This window comes from Hemicordylus capensis, chromosome 3, assembly GCF_027244095.1.
Source record: "Hemicordylus capensis ecotype Gifberg chromosome 3, rHemCap1.1.pri, whole genome shotgun sequence".
In the NCBI taxonomy this organism is placed as follows: domain Eukaryota; kingdom Metazoa; phylum Chordata; class Lepidosauria; order Squamata; family Cordylidae; genus Hemicordylus; species Hemicordylus capensis.
Window position 1 is genome coordinate 45,018,115 of NC_069659.1, and position 23,165 is coordinate 45,041,279.

General features: G+C 43.5%; 1 protein-coding gene across 2 annotated transcripts in view; it reads left to right on the plus strand.

Moving 5' to 3' along the window:
- ARHGAP31 (Rho GTPase activating protein 31) overlaps positions 1-23,165 on the plus strand; it is a 131,028-nt gene that overhangs the window by 83,095 nt on the left and 24,768 nt on the right. The window contains exons 3-5 of one of the 2 annotated variants that reach the window (XM_053312902.1): positions 3,695-3,839; positions 17,697-17,779; positions 22,166-22,273. In XM_053312902.1, the coding sequence (XP_053168877.1) occupies positions 3,695-3,839; positions 17,697-17,779; positions 22,166-22,273 (336 nt within the window). Of the gene's footprint in view, positions 1-3,694; positions 3,840-13,913; positions 14,013-17,696; positions 17,780-22,165; positions 22,274-23,165 lie in introns of those variants that run through there. The other variant, XM_053312903.1, reaches the window with a different exon arrangement.

The following is a 23,165-nucleotide window of genomic DNA, read 5'->3' on the forward strand; positions in this document are numbered from 1 at the left end:
ACATCCAGACTAATGCAGCACTCTGCTGCTAATGCTATGCTGATGCCAGGGAGGGACTTTTTCTGTCAATCTCCCCTCCCCTTTGAAGCCCCTGTGCCTGTCAAAAAATATGTCCCTGAGGGTTATGCAGCCCTCAGGGGCATATTCAGACTTCAGATTTTATCTGAAATTGCCCAAAATTGGTTTTTTTAAAAAAAGGTAAAATCCAAATCTGATTTTTATTTTTATATTTTGGAAGATCATAACAGTAAAGTCAGATTTAATTTCAAAATATCAAAATTAATTTCAGAAATACTTCAGAATTTTGTAATTAGCAAAATGTAATAGGATTTTCCCTCATAGAAGAGAGTGGAGAAATTTTTTTAAAGTCACTAAAACTCACTGGTTGGTCCTAGAGCCTCAAAACATGCCACACATGTGGGGAAGGGGGTCATGGCCCCCAATAGTGAATGTAAATTGGTCAATCTCATGGTTTTTGGTGAATTTTTTGAATTTTCTATAAAAAATGGTCCAAGGGTGTTCAGTTTTAGAAGTTTTTGTAAACTTGAAACAAGCCAGACTTGACTTGAAACAAGCTAGATTTCACAATTTTTAGCTATTTTTTTCAAAAATTTCAAAAAATGACCAAAAATCAGAAGAGTGATAAATTCTATTCAAATTAATTACACAGGGGCCTGACCTCCTTCCCCACATATGTGGCAAGTTCCAAGGCTCTAGGATGAACCAGTGATTATTGGTTCTTTAAAAAATCCCCCCTTGACCGCTATGGGAAAAAATCTGAATATAAGATTTATTTATTTATTTATTTATTTACTTACTTACTTACTTATTTATTTATTTATTTATTTATTTATTTATTTATTTATTTGAAACATTTAATATACTGCCCACTCCGAAGACTCCAGGTGGTGTACAAAAACATGCAAAGCAAGACAACGTTAAAATTACATTCTAAATTACAAACTAAAGTAACTAACAAAAAAGAAAAATCCAAATAGGTAAACTACAGGGCAAAAGCCTGGCCAAAAGGAAAAGTCTTTAATAGAGATTTAAAAATCAGTAAGGAAGGGGCTACATGAATCTGAAGGGGAAGGAAGTTCCAAAGAAGTGGGGCAGCAACTGAAAAGGCCCTTTTTACGGGTCCTAGTGCCCCGAACCACTCGGAAATCAGGGACCGACAAAAGGGCCATTCTATCTATCAAAATATAGATAGAATTCTATCTGTCTTTAGATAGATAGATAGATAGATAGAATTCTATCTATCAAAAGATAGAATTCGGATTTAGTATTTGGATTCAAATTTGGATTGGGTTGAATCCGAATCCAAATTTCCTGATTGTGCCAAGGCCTAGAGTGCAGTTATTGCTCTGCAGAGACCCTCTCGTATTCTGCTGCCCTTATATATTTTCCTTGTAGCTTTTTAGCAGTACACAACAGAGCTAGGAGGGTGCACGACAAGCTTGCAGCACCCTCCTGCAAATGCAGAGCCAAGTGTCATTGCTGCAGAGGAGCAGAAGGAGTCAGAGGAAGCCATTGTGCACCTAGGGAAGCAGTAGCAACTTTATTGTAAGTAGGGATGTGCACAAATCGATTTTTTGATTTGATTTGTGCCCAAATCAAATCACTCCTGATTTGTTTTCTTTCCAAATCTACCCGCCAATCACCCCCAGAATCTATTTGTATTTGATTTAATTTGATTTGGATTTGGATCAATTTGGACCACTTAGCAAGGCCCTAGGGCCACCAAATTTGGGTGGTGGGTAGGTCCCCATGGGTGCCACCTGCCATCCAAATATCAAGGCGGTGGGGCACTTGGTTGATGTTTAATGAATTTTTTAGTTTTTACTGATTTTGTATATTTCCACCATAGTATTTCCTATGAATCCCCATCTCCTAATGGGGATTCAAAGTTGCCCTATCCTAACCCTAACATGGATCCCCAGCTTTCTTTTTCTTTTTTTTAAGATAAGCTATAGCCCTTGTAGAAGTGGAGTTATTGAGTAAAATGTGTGGTCATTATTTTTCAAGTGTTTGGATTCTTTGGTGTATAATAACTTTTCCTCATAATGAATCCCTATGAGGATTCATTGCACACCTTCATTTCTTCTGTTCATTTTGACTGTAATTGGGCAGTGCCAAATGTCAACTGCCATGTTGGCAACTACACCCCACCCACCCCACATACACTCAGTTTATTTTTAAGGAATATTGAGGTTCTTTGGTGTCTCATTACACACCTTCATTTCTTCTGAAGAAATGAAGGTGACCCCACTGCTTTGCAAGTGGGGAATTAGTGGCATCCCATGTTCCAACTACCCCCCAACTCACAAGCCACTGGTTGCTCAGTTTATATTTTAGGACATTTTGAGGTGTTTAGACTCTTTGGTGTGTAATGAATCCTCATAGGGATTCATTATGAGAAAACGTTATTAGAGACCAAAGAGCCTAAACACTTGAAAAAATTCCTAGTAGTAAACTGAGTAGTACCCCACTGCCTTGTGGGTGGGAAAGGTATAGTTGGGCAAGGTATGGGTGGGCGGGCAAGGTATAGTTGGCACATGGCAGTTGACAGTTGGCACTGTCAAAAAGGCAGTCAAAATGAATAGAAGAAATGACTCCTCATAGGGATTCATTGAGGGAAAGTTATTATACACTAAAGAATCCAAACACTTGAAAAACAGTGACCCCACATTTTGCTCCATAACTCAACTTCTATAAAGGCTAGAGCTTAACTTAAAAAAAAAAAAAAGAAATCTGGGGAACTTGGGGAATTAATGGGAGGGATTTGAACCTTGAATCGATTCGACTCAAATCAGGTGCAATTCTATTTGTACCCAAATCTAGCCAATAAACCACAGGGGTGATTTGTTTTGTCTCAAAATCACCCAAATCAGCTAGATTCAGGTACAAATCGATTTGTACCCAAATGGATTTACACATCCCTAGTTGTAGGCACTCTGAGCAAACAAATGAAAAGGGGGAGACACATGGGGATTGAGGAGTGGCATTTGATGCCCTGCCTCAGGTGTGCTGAGGTCTTGGGCCACTGCTGATGTCTTCAGTTTTTTCACAATGAGTATGTTCTATATGCAGCAGGTACTGTATGAGCTTAGACCACTATCTCTGCCCCACATAGAACCAAGATCTACACATGTACATTTGTACACAAGTGAAGCCCCACTTGTGTAACTTAATTGTGTAATTTACAGTAAGAAAAGGGTGGACAGATCATGCGGACAGGACCTATTTGTGTAGAAATTTGCTTACTTTGGCCTCAGTTCATTCTTCTAGACATTCTGCCTGGTGAGGCTGAGGGCTCATTCCCCAAAACCACTGTGTGAAAAAAGTACACAATGGGATCATTTATGAACTGGCCCCAAGAACATTGCAAAATTATGTCCACTAGATTAGCTGTGACTTAGAATATACCATCTTCATGCAAATAGCATTTAAAATATGTAAATGATGTGAAACTATGGAGAATCCATACAGTACTCAAGGTTATGATAGGTTTCCATGGTGATCCTTGGTGCTGAACAGGTTCCCCATCACTGAGGTAACACAGTATCACATCTTTGCTACCCAATCACTATGCATTCTATTTTCTTTATTCCTTTGGCAGAAATCAGGCATGAATTGTTTCCATCTCCTGCTCATTAACTTCACTATGTCTCCATCTCTGTTGTTATTTCAGGCAAGAGTTTGGGTCAGACCAATGCCCAGACCTGACCAAGGAAGTTTACCTCCAGGACATCCACTGTGTGGGGTCACTCTGCAAGTTATACTTCCGGGAACTACCCAATCCCCTCCTCACTTATGACCTTTACAAGAAATTCACGGTGAGCTGTTTTCCATCTTGTTCCCAGCCTGGCATTCACATGTAATTTTATTTTTGGAAGGAAGGTAACTAAAGCAAAACGTTTATTAAAGGATAAGGCTCTGTGTGTGTGTGTGTGTGTGTGTGTGTGTGTGTGTGTGTGTGTGTGTGTGTGAGAGAGAGAGAGAGAGAGAGAGAGAGAGAGGCAGGGGGAGGGAGGGAGGGGGAAGGTTGTGTGGTGTGTGTACATCTGTATGTGAAGGAAAGCATACATGTGAGCACTGTAAGATATTCCCCTTAGGGGATGGAGTCACTCTGGGAAGAGCATCTAGGTTCCAAGTTCCCTCCCTGGCATCTCCAAGACAGGGCTAAGAGAGATTCCTGCCTGCAACCTTGGAGAAACCTCTGCCAGTCTGTAGACAATACTGAGCTAGATGGACCAATGGTCTGACTCAGTATATGGCAGCTTCCTATGTTCCTATCATTCATCATTTTTGTCATCTTCTTGGTTTCCTCACATTTCTTCATCTTGATTCTTTCTGCATTTCAGTCGTTGTGTCTTTCCAGGCCTTAACTTGGATCAGCTTACTGCCCTGGAACTCCTTTTCAGTTATCAGCCCTGAAACATGTGAAATAAGAACAAAGCAGATATTGCCTTTTGTCTCACCACTGACTAGCTTCCACCTGTTCCCATGGGGATGATGAGCAAGGCCTTCCTACGCAGGGACCACCACTTCCAAACAGACATAAGTCCAAAGACCTCTTCTTTTACAAGTGAAGCATGGCTTATTCCCCCACCCTTTCCAGCTCGCTCTTTCCTTTTGGAGTAGCTATTGCTTAGTGCTAAAGCACGGACTTTGCATGCATAAAGTACATAAGACACTGCATTTTCTAGATCTCTAGTATCAGGTCTGGGAATGACAGCTGCAGAGAGACTCTGGAAAGTCACTATCAGCCAGAATAAATAGTAATAAATTAGAGGGACCAGTGGCCTAACTCTGACAAGGACAGCTTCTTAAATATCATTTCCTCCCCATCATCTTACACTGAGGGACAATTCACTTAAAGTTTTTACGATGTTGCTAGGTGGTAAAGTCGCCGCGAATGCTACGATCGCAATTTGACATAGAAATCTTTTGAAAAATAATAGAGCCAGGGACTCTAGATGTAACCTCAAAATATGTTGCAGTATTCACATGATTGGTTCACCACACCAATATATGTCCCTTCATATGCATTTCATCCCAAGAACACAGTGTACAGGATGGATGTGTGAACGGACTCTTCTCCTTCCTCTTGTGGCAGTAGTGGCACTCCTCAGGCAGAATGCCGAGACTCACCATTGCTTCATTCTGTACTGCTGCATCTCTACTACTACTACAACGATGGATATTTATATATTCTGCTTTTCAACAAAGTTCTCAAAGTAGTTTACATAGAAAATAATAAATAAGCTAGTCCCCTGTCTTGAAAGTGCTCACAGTCTAAAAGGAAACATAAGGTAGAGACCAGCAACAGCCACTGGGAGGGATGCTGTGCTGGGGTTGGAATGGATAGGGATAGCTGCTCTCCCCCAGCTAAATCACTACATTAGAAGGTGCCTCTTGGCTCAGTTAGCTCCCTTTCATGCCCAGCACTGAGAGATGATGTTACACCTGTGCAAGGAAGCAAAGCTATCCAGCAATTCTCCCATTGTACCCAGATCACCCTCTGACTAGCATAGAGGAATTTGGAAACAATGGACAGCATCCAAGCTACTTGACTACATGATCAGCTGCCTCTGCGTGGTGGGCGAAGTGAATCACACTATGGGGTATTCCAGTGTTTCCAACTGCATAGGCCTATGTTAGTCATGGTCAGCACCATCGAAACCAATGAGACATGTTAGTCATGACTACCTTAAGCCCCCCTACTTTCAATGGGAATTAGTCACAACTAACTTCATCAGGATGTGGCCCAATCAGCTTGCTGGGCTTCAAACTCTGCCCTCTAAGGCCATGATTGGCCTAGACTGAGGAGTCTCTGGAGATGGATACAAGCCAAATGATCCTCATTCAAAGTGATGAAGCTTATTGGAGCAACATCAAGACCACTTTTGCGCTGAGCTACACTGAAGGAGGGGAGCGTTTCTTTCCCCGGCGCAGGGCACACACCACAGACGGCCATGCCTATCAGCCCTAACTCATACCTTTTTCTAAGTTGCCATGCCCTTGTGCCTCTGAGCGTTCATGGACTGACTCCTTCCTTCCTTCTCTCAGCGCTGATTCCTTTTATTTTTAAAACAACAACTCAGTCTCTAATTACCCATTTCCGCTGACCCCAGGCAGTGTTAGACCACACAAGGAGAAGGAGCAGGTGCTGGGCAAGGAAGCCTGGGCCAGCTGGGGAGCTGGGTTTATAGGTCTCAATGAGGGAGCTGTCCCCACAGAGCTGCTGCACCAACAGCTTGCAGGGAGACAATGAAGGATCTTACAGGGGAGCTGGTTGTTCTGCCTCTTCCTAGATCTCAGTTGGGTTCTGATGCAAAGCATATGCCTGACTTTCTTTTCCCTTTTGGGTATGGCTAATGGAGGCAAGGCCTTTGGGAGTCAAATAGATGCTGCAGGTCTGGGCTTCTATATGGGCCTATCATCACTGCTGCTCCAAATGGTGAGGAAGGGTGAGGATGATGGTGAGGAAGGGATGGTGAGGAAGGGTCCAGAGTGGAGTGGGAGTCCCGATAGATGCAATATTGAGGGATTCAACACACTCCTTCTCAGGTGTTTTGGTGGGTGGGGAGGTCACAAGCAGTGGTCTCAGCTAATACTGGGACCTACAGTAGGTTTCTGTTCCTCCTGATAGGTTTGAGGTCAAGGCACAGGTGGGTCCTGATGCTAATGTAGCCCACTCATGTTCAGCTGTCCATGTTCAGAGTCTCCACCTGACCTAGGGTGGGTTGCATCAGTGGCACTAACATCATACTTGTATATGTTTTTGTTTTTTTTTTTAAATTAAGAAATGGTCCAATAATGCACGCATGGGCTAAATATCCTGGGTTAGGAAAGGTTGGAGACCTTGAAAAAAGATAGCAAATGAAAACTATTAGATCGTTATAAATTGTACTATTAGATCATGATCACATCAGAGACTTGAGTTTTGGGCGGTATACAAATGTGTTAAATAAATAAATAAATACCCACAATTTATTACTATGAATATAAAAAATTGTTTGCGTAAAATCAAAGTCCATAGGATAATGGTCATTAATTGAGTAATTAGTGCAACATCAAAGATGGGTTTTTTTTTTTTTTTTTTAAGTAGGGTAGAGGCATCTGTAAATCCACTTGCCAGTTGGCTAGTGGTGATTGTCCCCAGCCTCCTGACAAGCAAACAGAGCTCTTACCCAGAGGTCTCATTTTCACAGCCATTTTCACAAGCCATTTTCACAGCCAAGGTAAGAAACAACAGGGATCCTTTCTGAGCAGTAGGAGAAGGGCTCCCACTGTTTCTTGCCCACTCTCTGTCCCAGTGCAAAGGACAGAGGTCCTGCCTTTTCCCTAAGCCCTCTTCCTGTGCACAAGAAAAGGATCTGAGGGAAAAGAGGGAGTTGGTGATGACCACAAATAATGGCTGGCTAGGGAACTAAGCCTAAATTTGTGGATCCCTGGCTGGACATGTTGTGATCAGAGTCTTCTTTAGTTGTGAGAATTCAAGATCTGATGTTTCCATTCTTGACAGTCTTCTGAGTAAGGCATAAGGAACTTTTAAAACTTTCTTAAATAATACTCATACGAATAGATTCTTCTTATAATTTTATCAGCAGGGGCTTTCTCTGTCACTTAATCTAGTGCAAAGTGGGCGAAAAAGCAGCATATTTCTATTGTGGCAGCTCTCTTCCCCTCCCCATTTTGGTTGAAGTTAATGAGTCAAGGTGCAGAGCAGTGGAAAATCAGGTTCAAAATTATCATGCCCCAAATGTAGAGAGCAGGCGTAGGTGGAAACTGTCCAAGCAGAAATCACCAAATAACATTAATGCAAAATGTAATGACTTCATTCTGGAGAAAAAGAGTACAGATTATTGATGGCTTTAGCACCAAAATTGTGAGCAGATTGGAAGGGCCAGAAAAATTGACCAGAAATTCTATTGTGGAAGTTTGGCTCTGGACTGGTCAGACGTCATGTGGAACCTTGATTAGAGCTAGATTCCATGCAACTTCTTTGACTCTCTGGAACACATACTCCCCCTCCGATAAGAACAGCCCTGCTGGATCAGGCCCAAAGCCTATCTAGCCCAACACTCTGCTTCCCACAGTGGCCCACCAGATGCTTTTAGGAGGCCCACAGGCAGGAGATGAAGGCATGCCCTGTCTCCTGCTGTTGCTCCTCTGCAACTGGTATTCAGAAGCATCCCACCTCTGCACCTGGAGGTAGCCTGTAGCCAACAAGACTAATAGCCACTTTTAGACATCATCTATGAATTTGTCTAAGCCGGTTTTAAAGCCATCCAAGCTGGTGGCTAGTGGCCATCACCACAGTCCTAAATTTCCTGGCAGTCATTTTCATGGAATGACGCCTGGTTCTAGTGTTATGAGAGAGGGACCATGCATAAGTACAGGTGAAACTCGGAAAATTAGAATATCGTGCAAAAGTCCATTAATTTCAGTAATGCAAATTAAAAGGTGAAACTGATATATGAGACAGACGCATTACATGCAAAGCGAGATAAGTCAAGCCTTAATTTATTATAATTGTGATGATCATGGCGTACAGCTCATGAAAACCCCAAATCCACAATCTCAGAAAATTAGAATATTACATGGAACCAAGAAGACAAGGATTGAAGAATAGAACAATATCGGACCTCTGAAAAGTATAAGCATGCATATGTATTCAGTACTTGGTTTGGGCCCCTTTTGCAGCAATTACTGCCTCAATGCGGCGTGGCATGGATGCTATCAACCTGTGGCACTGATGAGGTATTATGGAAGACCAGGATGCTTCATTAGCGGCCTTCAGCAATTCTGCATTGTTTGGTCTCATGTCTCTCATCCTTCTCTTGGCAATGCCCCATAGATTCTCTATGGGGTCAGGTCAGGCGAGTTTGCTGGCCAATCAAGCACAGTACACTGTATACTTTTCAGAGGTCTGATATTGTTCTATTCTTCAATCCTTGCCTTCTTGGTTCCATGTAATATTCTAATTTTCTGAGATTGTGGATTTGGGGTTTTCATGAGCTGTACGCCATGATCATCACAATTATAACAAATTAAGGCTTGACTTATCTCGCTTTGCATGTAATGCGTCTGTCTCATATATCAGTTTCACCTTTTAATTTGCATTACTGAAATTAATGGACTTTTGCACGATATTCTAATTTTCCGAGTTTCACCTGTATATAAACCTTTCCCTTTGGTAACTCTGTGTGAGCGTGTGCTTCCTATCTAAGTTAAAATAAGCCGAGATTGGTCAAGTTGTCCAAATCCACCGATCTCATCTTATTCTAATCTACTTGCTTCAAATAACCTTCGATCTGTAACCCACTTCAAACTTTGGATAAAGATCTTGGGATATTTGCAGCAAGTAGGGTTGATGCAAGCAGGTATTTGAAGCAAGTAGGTTGGAATAAGCCAGTATGGGTAGGTTCAGTTTACACAACCAATCTTGTCTTATTTTAACCTAGATAGGAGGTAGACACATGTGGGGTTGGAAGGTGGGAGCATGCATTCCTGAGACTCAGGGATGTCACATGGAGCTCTATTCCAACTAAAGTTCTGTGTGATGCCTGAACCAGTCCACTGTGACTGGATTCTAGAACAAGGTTAACAGAGGTAATAATTTCTCCATAACAAGTGTATTAGAGACAATATGCCGACCCCACAAGAGAGATCAGTATGTTTGACCAGAGTGTTAGGTTTGGACCTTAAATCAGTGAGGCGAGTCTCACAACCAGTGAGACTTGCCAGATGGGGGTTAGGTGGAGAGAGCGGGCTTAGCCCGCTCTCCCCGCAGACAAGTAAGTCTGTAGCCCTGAACGGCCGGATCGGCCGCCTACTCGACTGCTGGATCCTTCACAGAGCCGGCTGGGGCTGTGGGGATTGGGGCTGCACAGCCCCCGGAAGTTCCAGTATGACCCGCTCGAGTGTGCGAGGCATGCTGGAGAGAACCCTGAGACCGGGAGGCTGCTTGCATCCTCCCGGTCAGGGGTCTACTTGTGGGTCACCACACTCTGCGATGACACACGAGCAGAACACCAAGGTTAACGGAGCGCTTGTTCCTTTAACCTCGGCTAAGGGGAGGGGTCATTTTGGCAGTTTGCTGCCGAGAGCTGCGTGGCTCCCATGGCAGCACACAATCACCAAAAAGCGGGCTAGGCTCCCTTAGCCCGCTTTTTGGCGATCGTTACAATCACCACAATGGGGCTATTCTCACGATCAGCAAAAATCGGGCTAGGAGAGCCTAGCCTGATTTTTGCTGATCGTGTAAACCACTGGGCTTGCAGGTGAGCCCGGTGGCTTACAAGCTGCTAGCCCGCTTTTGTAGCCTTCCCCAAAGCCTGGTTCGGGCTTCCTGATTGTGAGTAGCCCCCTGGAGGGGAGGCGAAAAGCCGCCTCCTGGATCCGGGGGTCTCCCCCATATGCCCTGTACACTTGCATACTGGAGCCTCCAGGGTTCACGCAGCCCCCGAGCTCCCCAGCCCCCGCCGGCTCCATCATGGAGCCGGCAATTGTGTGGGCAGCCGATCCGGCCGCCCAGGTATCCCTCCCTGCTCATGTGCGGAGAGAGCAGACTTAGCCTGCTCTCCCCATGCACTCTCAAGAACCAGGTCTCACTGATCGAGAGACCCGGCTCAAAGTCTTCTAAGTCAGTTATTCAGTGAGTCATTTGTAGAGTCCAAATGGGATCCTACCTGTCTTGATGCAGTCTAAGCGACCGCCTTCTGCAAGGTTCACTAAGTCCTCAGGGGTGGAGACTTAGTTTGACCTCCACTTGCTACATCCTGTCCCTTGATTTGAACAAATCCTTTGTTCAAAATGAGTGCATAGGACAAGGGAGTGCATAGGATAAAGTACAGAAGAGGGCAACCAAGATTATCAGGGGCCTGGAGCACTTTCCCTTTGAGGCAGGGCTGGGGCTTTTTAGTTTAGAAAAAAGGCAACTGAGGGGTGACATGATAGAGGTCTATAAAATTATGTATAGTGTGGAGAGAGTAGAAATAAATAAAATGTTATCCCTCTCTCATAACACTAGAACCAGGGGTCATCCCATGAAACTGATTGCCAAGACAAAGAAGATTCGGCAAGAGTAAATAATCCATGGAATTAAGATGGCAAATCAAGGGCATAAAATAAAATTCTATGCCGATGATGTGGTCCTTACAATTACCTGACCAATGGAATCCCTGGATGAAATAATGGAACATATAAACCAATACAGTAAGGTTTCAGGATACAAGATCAACAAAAGCAAAACACAGATTATTACATGGAACTTGTCTGCTAAGGAATTACTATATTTGAAAGACAAGACTGGATTTCAGACAACAGCAAAACCAATTAAATATCTAGGATTTAATCTAACAGGGAATAATAAGGACCTGTTTAGGAACAATTATCTTACAGTGCAGAAACTTATTTTAACAGATTTGAACAGGTGAAAAAAAATAAACCTTTCTTGGCTGGGAAAGTTAGCAGCAGTTAAAATGAACATTTTACCTAGAATGAATTTCTTATTTCAAATGATCCCGGTTAAGATAGAAGATAAGACGTTGAATACATGGCAGAGGCATATAAACTCCTTTATTTGGGCTGACAAGAAACCAAGAATTAAGTTCAGTATCATGCAAGATGTAAAAGAACAGGGAGGATTGGCTCTTCCTAATTTGAAACTATATTACCATGCCAGTTTTTTGACATGGATCTCAGACTGGGTCAGAAAACCATATGGTTCGAATACGGACATGGAGGGTTCAGGACTGTCAGATGAACTACATAAACTTTTATGGACTAATCTAAGAAGAGACGAACAGGAAATAAAGTCCCACACGATTAGAAACAGTTTGTTAAGTGTGTGGGATAAGTACAAGAAAAGGATTAGCCCGGATATGTCCCCTTTGGCATCCATTTTAAATATTTTTTTCTTTGAAGAAGAGAAGTCTAACAAGTTTTATCTTTGGAGAGAGAAGGCATACAGCCTACAAAATCTAACTACTGGAAAATTAAAACTCAAATCCTTTCAAACTCTTACTTTGGAATGGTCTAAGTAACCCCCATGGTTTCAACATTTACAAATCAGCTCGATAGTACAGAAAGAAATACAAAAACAAGGTGGTAAGCTTAGAGACTTAACAGAATTTGTAATGTTAATAACTAAAAATGTTTACCACCTATTGGGACCGATATATAAGTTGCTGTTGAAATACAATTCGGAAACAGAATAGATTAAAGATTGTATGATTAAACTGATGCAAAACCTAAACAGAACAATTGATCTTCAGCAATGGGAGTATCAATGGAAGATGAATATAAAATTCACTGCAAATAGTACTTTAAGAGAAAACTGGTATAAAATGTATTTTGATTGGTATATAACCCCTGCAACTCTTAGAAAGATGGATAACAATTACCCGGGAGACTGTTGGAAATGCAACAATCACCTTGGCACATTTTATCATATGTGGTAGACTTGCAGAAAAGCACAGCAATTTTGGGGGGGAAATCACACTAATCATACAAATTTTAAATATAATTTTTTTTTACTCACCAGAGCCTTTTCTGTTAAACATGACTAAACCTTCTATTCCCACTAAATACACTGAGCTATCTTTATACATGATCACAGCTGCTAGGATTCTTTATGCTGCAAACTGGCAGTTACAGATAATCCCGATTGTGGACGAATGGCTACTAAAGATCTGGAAGTATGCTTCAGTGGCTAAGGTCACCGCCTACTTGCGGAATAACTCAGATGAAACATTTGTGGCAATTTGGGAACCTTTTATAAATTTTAATATAGCACAAGGTCTACATCCATATCCAAGATTTGGTTTCTTTTAAAATTGAGGGCCAAGGGCAATGTATTAGTAGATGAGGAACCATGGTATTACCTATATTCCTATCTTTGCCTTTCGTGATATTCGTTGAGAGGGAAAAGATTATTATTAGAGGGAGAATATGAAATTTTGGATTGTTATATGAATATGCCATCTGTACCTGTTGGAAGCTCAAGCTTTTTCTTTCTTGTTCTACTTTTAAATAAAAATCTTTAATAAAAAAAGAAAGAAACTGATTGCCAAGAAATTTAGCACTGACAAAAGGAAGTACTTTTTCACACAACACATAATTAACCCATGGAATCCTCTGCCACAAGATATGGTGACAGCCACCAGCCTTATGAAGGTCTTAGATAAATCCATGGAGGACAAGTCTATCAATTGCTACTAGTCTGAGGGCTATAGGCTACCTCCATCCTAAGAGGCAAGATGCCTCTAAATGCCAGTTGCAGGGGAGCAACAGCAGGAGAGAGGGCATGCCCACAGCTCTTGCCTGTGGACTTTCCAGAGGCATCTGGTGGATGCCCCCACTCTCTCAGCAGCAGGACTGTTCTTATGTTCTAACAGGGATGGGTAATCTTGGCTATTGAGCTGCTGAACTACAACTCCCATCATCCCCAGCCACAATGTATTATGGCTGAGGATGATGAGAGCTGTAGGTCAGTGTAGGGGTGGGCCAGGATTGTCCACCCCTGCACTAGAAATGAGTAGTACAGGTCACTGCAATATGTATGTGGGATGCAGAATGCACAACCTCTATCCAACTTTACAACTGTATTCCTAAGGTGCTCATTACTGCACATATTTACAGTCTTACACCATACAAATCATTGTACTTGTCAGCCTAATTATGATGGTTAATATTTAATACAGCAGAGATTTCTATTCCCCTACATCCTAACACACTTTGTAAGGCAGCTCATTGAAAATATATGTAATTATTCCAGTGTTTTCTTTTTTGTGATGCTAACAAAATTATGCACTGCCTATGCTTTGTTTTACCATTTTTCTCTGCCTTTTGCCTCTTTTCCTTCTAATGAACACAGTAGGTTTTGAAAGTGACCGAATGAAAAACTGAGAGCAGCTTTAACGCTGCAAACAGAAGTTTATTTTTTCTAAGTAAACCCTGTCTGTGGGCAGTTTGTTCAGCAACAGGAAGAGTTTAGCGTGAGTTTCAATTAAGCAACTGGTGTCTTCTGTTTTTATAAATATTAGTATTAGACTGGATGAATCACTGGTCTGCCTTGGTAGAAGGCAGAGTTCCCCAATACCATGTTGCAAGGGTAGTGCTAATGTACTGTGAGAAGTGACTCTAATAGTAGGGGTATGCTAACCTGGTCCACAGCAAACTGGGCCTGTTTGATTGCTGACCAGACTGGTGAAAGGGCTTTAGTCCACAATTGAACCGGACCGGATCCGGTTCATCTGCGGACCAGTTCACCAGTTTGAGTGTCTGTGAAAGGGAATGCAATGAGGATTTCCTTTTGCTTCCAGAAGGTAATAAAAGGCGGCGGGGCTTGCATGGCACTCCCCCCACTCTCTCAGCGGTGGTGGCATGCAAATGGCCTCTACGCATGTGCAGAGGCCATTTGTGTGGTCAGTGTGGTCAGATCATGCCGCAAATGGACTTTGTGTGGCCATTGGTGTGCTGCTGCCACCAAGAGGGTGGGAGGAGTGCTGCGCAGGCCTACCGGTAAGCGCCTTCTCTTTCAGTGTTAAAGTCACCTCTCTGTTGCTGCTCCCTAGCCTCCTTTTATTACCTTTGGAAGCAAAGAGGACTCCTCAGCAGATTTCCCTTTGCAGGTGCTCGAACTAGTGAAGTGATTTGGTTGGACAGACCAGACCAGCCAGTTCAACCAAAACTGGGCTGTAGACCTCAGTTCAATCTGAATTTGGACTGAACCATGCAAACTGGTTTCACGCACACCCCAGTCTAATATCCCCAGAGTATCTGCTCACAGCAAAATGGGGGCAAGTAATTCCACAGCATCTGTGAGGTGGATGTAACTGATCTCTAATCACAACCCGTGCAGAGAAGCAGCAGAATGGTAGGCTCTCACAGGGGACTGCCTTCATTCTGAGCCTCTGCATGATTCACCAGGCTGTGCCTTCTAGTCAGGAGAGATGCCTAGAACAGCAGCAGTGGGCAGGTATCCATGAAAGTTGGTGATGGCAAAATTCTGTGCATCAGCATTCTGAGTGTGAGCTGAAGAGGGCAGGGGAAAAAGCTGGATGAAACTGCAAAAGAGATGCTTTAAAATATATTTTAAAGAGTAACTAATGGTACTGCTTCTGGCCTGATTGTTTAAAACCATCCAGTTCACTAAAATATCTGTGGAGCAGTTCACAGTAGAGATATGCATGAAACACATTTTTCAGTTTATTTTGAATTCAGATTGAAATCTGAAAATTCGTTTCGAATCCAAATTGAATCCAAAGCTGGTTTGAAAATTCGAATCAAGTTTGAATCAATTCAACCCTGTTTGGGCACCTTTTTAACCAATCACGGGTCTGGAATGGCTTTTAAAAGATGCCCAATGAGTCTCAAATCAAATTTTGAAAATTAAATTCTAATCCAAATGCCCTTTTAAGGGGTGATTCAATTGGAATTCAAATCACTCAAATCACCCAGATCAGAGCCAAATTTATTTGAATTTGAATCACTTTGTATATCCCTATTTCACAATACTAGAACATTTTACTTGCAGGGCTTGAACGTTTATTGTAAGCAGTTTTTCCAGTGAAACGCTTGAATCTAGTAGTAGCTAGTAGTGTAGTAGTAGTAGTGTAGTGGCTAGAGTGCTGGACTAGGACCCGGGAGACCTGAGTTCAAATCTCCATTCCACCATGAAACTAGCTGGGTGACTCTGGGCCAGTCACTTCTCTCTCAGCCTAGCCTACTTCACAGGGTTGTTGTGAAAGAGAAACTCAAGTATGTAGTACACCGCTCTGGGCTCCTTGGAGGAAGAGCGGGATATAAAATGTAAAAAATAAATCAAATAAATCTGATATGGAGTTCATAGTTTGATCTCCCCATAGATTTTTTCCTTTCTAAAGGCAACTGCAGCCCCTCCTCCCCCCAGTTTGGATCAGGGCCACAGCATGGGAGTAGAGAGGTTTAACCCTGTCTCTCCATGCCAATTTCTTAAACTTAAATCGGCCCTTGAAGCTGCTGTTAACTGTTATGCGGAAGTGCAATGGGGCATGGGCACCAATGTTGTGTTTGTACATTTTTATCTCTGCAGCTAACAGCAGCTTCAGGGCAGCAATTTGGACTGGAGCTGTAACAAAAAGCTGGGATACCGCCCCGCCCCCCTTATGTTCCCCCACCCTGCATAATTGGAACAAAGGAAGCTGTTTTATACCAAGTCATACTCTTGGTCCATTTAGCTCAGTACTGTCTACACTGACTGGCAGTGACTCTCCAAGGTTTCGGGCAGAAGTCCCTCCCAGCCCTACATGGAGATGCCAGGGATTGGACTTGGGACTTTCCACATACAAAGCAGATGCTCTGCCACTGAGTTTATGCTCCAGTGCTGAGCTTGCCTTTTGGAAGTGGATTCCATTAAGCTCAATGGGACTTAAGAGTAAAGCTGGCTAGGATGATAGCAGTGATGTGTGTGTTCATCCACAAACAGAGCGGACCTCTGATAGCAGAAATGTAGGAAATTTTGTTAACTTAGCCAGCTTTACTCAGTGCTTCTGGCTCAGGCTTGTAATGTTGCCATCCGAAACAAATGCGGTTAGTATTATTGATTTCTCAAGAGGACCAACATTGTACTCGGTGCTATACAAATCAAAACAAACAATAGCTTACAACTGACCAAAAAAAAGGCACAACCAATTTCAGTAGTAATTAAAATTGGTGGCTTGCTTTACTTTTACAAAGAGTGTGGCAAACGTGATGTGTGTTTTCATCCACAAACAGAGTGGACTCCCGACAGCAGAAATTTAAGAAATGCTGATATAAGGCATTTGTCTGCTGGATATTGTGAAACTTCAAAAAGTTCAAAAGCAGCACATGGGAATACTGCATAAAGGCCAAAATGTGATTCATGTTGACCACACAGGCAGAAAAGCCTTGAAGAGCTTCTTCTCTCTATGCACATGACGTTCCTTTTGGCATTAGATCATAAGAAGATCAGACTGAAGGCCCCTCTAGCCCAGCATCCTGCTTTCCACAGAAGCCAGCAAACTGCTTCCTGGCAGTCCAAAAGCAGGGCATGTAGTCAGTAGGCCTCTCTTGCTTCTTGCTCTCCAATAATGGATATTCAGAGCTATACTACCTCTCCACATGGAAGGTCCACTTAACCATCATGGTTAATTGATTAGACAAGAAATTGTCTAATTCCCCCTTGGAAGGGTCAAGCTGAAATGAGATACCACAGTTGTCTTTTATAGTGTTTTAAGAGACAGCAAGCACATCAATAGCAACCTCCTTCCTGGGGCAAATATAAGCTACAGGAGTGTAAATGTCATTGGGAAGACCGCATTGTGAGTTGGGAAAGGGTTGAATCCTACTCTTCTTCATACAACAGTCCCCAACAGTATCCCACCCTCTCATGGGATAAAATACAGAAATACAAGAACATGTTCCACATCACGTCTAATTTAATCTGTGACCATTGCCATGCCATGTGGCCGTGAATTCTATAAGTTACTTGTGCTGCCCCTACCATATCTCCAAACGAGGGCCCCTTGGTTCGTATCTGTTTGATTTATTCACTTCCCTATATTATGTGCATGTCTGGTAGGGATGATTTTCAGCAATGTGATCTGTTTTCAAGGAGCCCCTAAAGGCATTTGGAGCTCTCCAACACATTGACCTTCTTCTTGTCTATCTCCGTGCAGGAGGCCGTGTCATGCTTCCCAGATGAAGATAAATTGGCCCAAGTTCAGAATGCCATCCAGAAACTTCCACCGTCTCATTACAGGTAACAGCAACAAAGCCCTCAGCCTTGGGGGTAATCTTGACCAAGATTTATGGTGGCAGGCATCATTACCTGAATTAGAAGAGTTACCTATGGGTTGGGGCTGGTGACTCAGTTTATTTTCCTTCTTTTTTTACTTGCATTAGGCCAATTCATTGATTTACCTGTTCAGGAGGAAATGGCTGCTCCTTAAACTCAAGCAATTCTCTCCAGCAGCCTCCAGAATGCATGCCCCATTTGTATGTGACACATGCCATTCTCTTCCCCTTAAGAAGTGCTGGTCTTATTTTGCAAACACAATGCAGCCATGTTTTGCAGACAAACTACATATTAAGCCTGTCCTCACATCCAAAATCAGGACAGGAGTTGGTTCCAAGCTCCAGGCACACTCCTGAGAAATGGTTGCATGTCAACAAAAAATGAAGTTGGAGGCGGGGGGCGGGGTTGATTATCCACTAGCCATGATCTGGGTAGAGCAGCAGTGGCCAACCTAATTGTGTATCAATACAGTCCAGCACTGTATCAAGACTGGAGGAAAAGCATGCCCCATGCCAACCTACCCAGATTGCAGGTAGTACATGATCACTTCCCTCTCCTCCTACCTCCATTTTTGCTGACACATGGCCACTTCCCAGGAATGCACACTGGACCTAGAGCCTTGTTGGATGCTGCTCTTACCCTGATTTTGGTCATGAGAACAAGCCCGTAATGGTAAGAATGTAGTTTGGTCTTATGTCCTTGTTTTTGATAAGCTAAATAGCATTGTGGGGCCTCAATCTAGATTGGGACTGTGGGGAGCAAATAGTTAAAGGACTCCCTCTCCTACATTGCAGTCCCGATCCACACTGTGGGGCCCTTTGGCTGCCATTTACCTTAGGGAAAACACAAGCTTACAGGGCCAAACTACATGTTTAACTTAGCAGGCAGTTTGGCCTGTAGCATTCTTTGTCCATTCAGTCTGCAGCCCACCTCTTTTTAAAATTCAGTAAAGACAATGAGAAGAACTTACAGCATAGAATCAGAATAATCACCTTGGTAGTGCTTTGCCTTCTTTCAGATCTCTTATACAGACACAACAACAGTGGTTGATTGCCATATGGTGATAAGTGTCTCCCTTAGGGCTGACATTGTTCCAACAAAGTTGAAGAAGGCACTCAACAAATTCAGACATACAAGGAAACCTGAGGCCCCTTCACCTCTGGTTTCCCAAGCCGCACATCCGAATTGGCAAAACGAGTTAAGGGCGAGAAGGAACCCACACTCCACTCTGAACCTTCAGTCAGAGTAGCATTTCACTGCCATTACCTCTGGTTCTGCAGCATTACATCAGAACACTGGCACCACAGTTTTGGCTCCATGGAACTGGAGTTGAGCGAGGAAGCTCCTCCCTCACCCCAGCCTGATTGGCTGTGTGGGCTGTCCTGTCAAGAAGGAAGCCTGCACAACCAGCTCCTCCACCTCTCTGCAGTCTCACTGACTGCAGAGAAGCAGCTCTCCCAAACATCCAAAAGCAGACAGGAGAATGGGGGGCACAGAACCACAGGTCTATTGGACCCACAGCTCCACATTACATCTGAAGGTGGCTAGACTACAGTCAATGGCTGAGGAGCTTGTCTGTAGTCTTAGATTCAGTGCCATTAATGTGTGGATGACACCCAGCCCTATCTCTTCTTTCCATCATATACTAAGAAAGCTGTTGAAGTCCTGAAGCAGTGCCTGGGGGCTGTACAGGGCTGGATGAGGCCAAATAAACTGATGGCAGTACCAGACTGGATGAGGTCAATAAAACTTAATACAGACAAGACAGAAGTGAACCTTATCAAGAGAACCACCAATCAGGGAATAGGGTTACAGCCGGTGCTGGAATTCTTTTTGAAGGCTCAGACTTGTAGTCTGGGAGTGCTTTTGGACTCAACATTGAGCCTGGATGTCCAGGTCTCTGTGGTGGCCAGAGGTGCTTTTGCCCAATTTTGGTTGGTGTGGCATCTATGCCCATTCTAGATAGGCTGGATCTGGCTGTGGTGACACATGCCTTGGTGATGCTCTCTGTGGATTACTGTAATGTGCTCTATGTGGGGCTGCCTTTGAAAGGTGTACTTTTCAAAGTACTAAGAATATGATGGCCTCTTTGCTGATGAATCCAGCCTATTGGGACCAGGGGCATCATTAGGGAGTGGCCTATAGGCCGACAATAAGAACATAAGAACAGCCCTGCTAGATCGGGCCCAAGGCCCATTTAGTCCAGCATCCTGTTTTGCACAGTGGCCAACCAGATGCCACTGGAAGCCACAGGCAGGAGTTGAGGGCATGCCCTCTTTCCTGCTGTTACTCCCCTGCAACTCGTACTCAGTTTGTACTCAGACAATGAACTTCTCAGAGCTGCAAATCCCAACAGCCACCTCCCTTCTCTTCCAGAAAGGAAGTGCAGCAGTGGAGGCATCTGTACAGAGCATGGGAGAGAGCTCCTAGCCTCACCTAGCTCTCTGCTGCTTCCACCTTCATGGGTGCTGCATTATCATATGAAAAACATATAAGAACATAGGCAGCTGCCATATACTGAGTCAGACCCTTGGTCCATCTAGATCAGTATTGTCTACACAGACTGGCAGTGGCTTCTCCAAGGTTACAGGCAGGAGTCTCTCTCAGCCCTATCTTATTATTTATTTATTTATTTGATTTATATACTGTCCTTCCAAAGTGGCTCAGGGTGGAGATGCCAGGGAGGGAACTTGGAACCTTCTGCCGGCAAGCATGCAGGTGCTCTTCCCAGAGCAGCCCCATCCCCTAAAGGGAATTTCTTACAGTGCTCACATGTAGTCTCCCATTCAAATGCAAACTAGGGTGGACCCTGCTTAGCAAAGGGGATAAGTCATGCTTGCTACCACAAGACCAGATCTCCTCCCTAATTACCACTACAAGAACTATTTATATACCACTTTTCAACAAAAGTTTTCAAAGTGGTTTACATAGAGAAATAATAAGTAAATATAAGTAAGTAAGATGGCTCCCTGTCTCCTTAGGGCTCACAGTCTAAAAAGAAACATAAGATAAACTCCAGCAGCAACCACTGGAGAGTAGATAGGGCCAGTTGCTCCTCCCCTGCTAAATAAAGAGAATCACCACTTTAAAAAGGTGCCTCTTTGAGGTAGAGGAAATACCTGATTGGGATTATTTGACTCTGTTGATCATCTGCAGCTGGTGTGTTGTATTGTTTTCCTGTGTTGACTTTTATTATGTCTTATCTGATGTGTTTTATTGTTTGATTAAGATGTTATCATTTTACAATGTATCTTAATTTATTGTACCTTGGGCATTGTCTTTCACAGTGAAAAGCATGGATGTCATGGGGTAACCCATAGGGCACAGGCCCCCAGTGAATTGCTCAGCACCCCAAATCTCAACAGCCAGCTCCCTCCTCCATGACCCCTTGCAGAAAGGAAGTGCAGCAATGGAGGTGCCTGCAGAGAGCATGGGAGAGAGCTCCTAGCCTCACTTTGCTGCTTCCACCTTCATAGGTGCTTTTAAAAACATAGACAATTATTCTTGGGGGGAGCAGTATAATTATATAAGGTTGGGGGAGCTGCGAGCTGGGCCCTGGATCCTTCTCTGGTGGAAAGATCCACCAGGTCCCTGCAGGAATATGAAGATCTAAAACAAATAAGGACATAAGAACAGCCCAGCTGCATCAGGCCCAAGGACTATCTAGTCCAGCATTCTGTTTCACACACTGGCCCACCGGAATGCCTCTGAGAAGTCCACAGGCAAGAGGTGAGAGCAGGCCCTTTTGCCTGCTGTTGCTCCCCTGCAACTGGCATTTAGAGGCACCTCGCCTCTAAGGCTGGAGGTGGCCTATAGCCACCAGACTAATAGCCATTGATTGACCTGTCCTCCATGAATTTGTCTAAGCCCCCTTTAAAGGGGCCAAGCTAGTGGCCATCACCACGTTCCCTGGCAGACAATTCCATAAATTAATTATCCGCTGTGTAAAAAAAAGTACTTCCTTTTGTCGGTCCTACATTTCCTGGCCATCAGTTTCATGGGTTGTTCCCTAGTTCTAGTGTTGTGAGAGAGGTAGAAAAAAATTCTCTATGTCCACTCTCTCTATGCATGTACATAGCAATTGGCTCATGAGCTACATACAGACTAGTTGGTGGGAAGAAACATGGCTGGGAAATGTGGTGGGAGGGAGAGTGGGAGAAATAGCCATGAAAGTGGGCTGGGTTTGTGGCATAGCATCAGTAGCAGAGACTGTGGGTCTTGTCTCAGTCAAGATGTTTCCTGTAAGGCTTGAGAATTTCAACATTTTTGTTCTTTTAGACCATTTGGTGAAGTATGACATCACGTGCATAAGACATTATTTCACCCTTCTTGTTTTATAAACCATTACAGGACACTGGAATACCTGAGTAAGCACCTGGCTCATCTAGCATCCCTCAGCACCATGACCAACATGCACACCAGGAATCTGGCTTTAGTGTGGGCACCTAACCTCCTCAGGTACAGTAGGAGCCCTTCTTGTTCCCTTTCACATTGGAGAGGACATTCAGAAACACACTATTCAATGCATCATTGCTGAGTTGCAGGCTCATATGTACTTTAAAATAGCAACCCAATCCAGATCAGGACTTTGGATGTGCTGCGCCAGCACCTTTGGAGGCCCATCACAGCTTTCAAGGGAAAGAGAAGGATTTTTGGTGGGACAACAGCATGGTGGCAAAGGGCTAAATGCCCCCTAACTCTGCATTCAGAGCCCACTCTGAATGCCCAGTTGCTAGGCCCAGGTGCTAGGAAAAGGTAAAAGGTAATGATGGTGGTGATTTGTTATTGATGATAGCAATAGCAATAGCAATAGCACTTACATTTATATACCGCTCTATAGCCGGAGCTCTCTAAGCGGTTTACAATGATTTTAGCATATTGCCCCCAACATTCTGGGTACTCATTTTACCGACCTCGGAAGGATGGAAGGCTGAGTCAACCTTGAGCCCCTGGTCAGGATCGAACTTGTAACCTTCTGGTTACAGGGCGGCAGTTTTACCACTGTGCCACCAGGGGCTGTGCCACCAGATGATGATGATGATGATGGTGGTGGTGGTGGTGGTGCTATTTACACACAGTCTACCAGACATTATTGACTGGATTTGGTACTTTAATTATCGGGCCCTTTCCATGGGTCTAGGATAACTAAAGAAGAATTTAAAATATTGTCGTAATATTCGTGCTGTCCCAAGTAGTGTGGCCTACTAACAGTTGATGTGTTGTAATTTTATTGATGCCCAAGGTGTCGAGATGGTGTTCAAGTTCTTTTTGTACTGCACCAAGGGCCCCAATGACTATTGGCACCACTATTGTTTTCTTTTTCCAGAGCTGCTCAATTTCAATCTGAAGG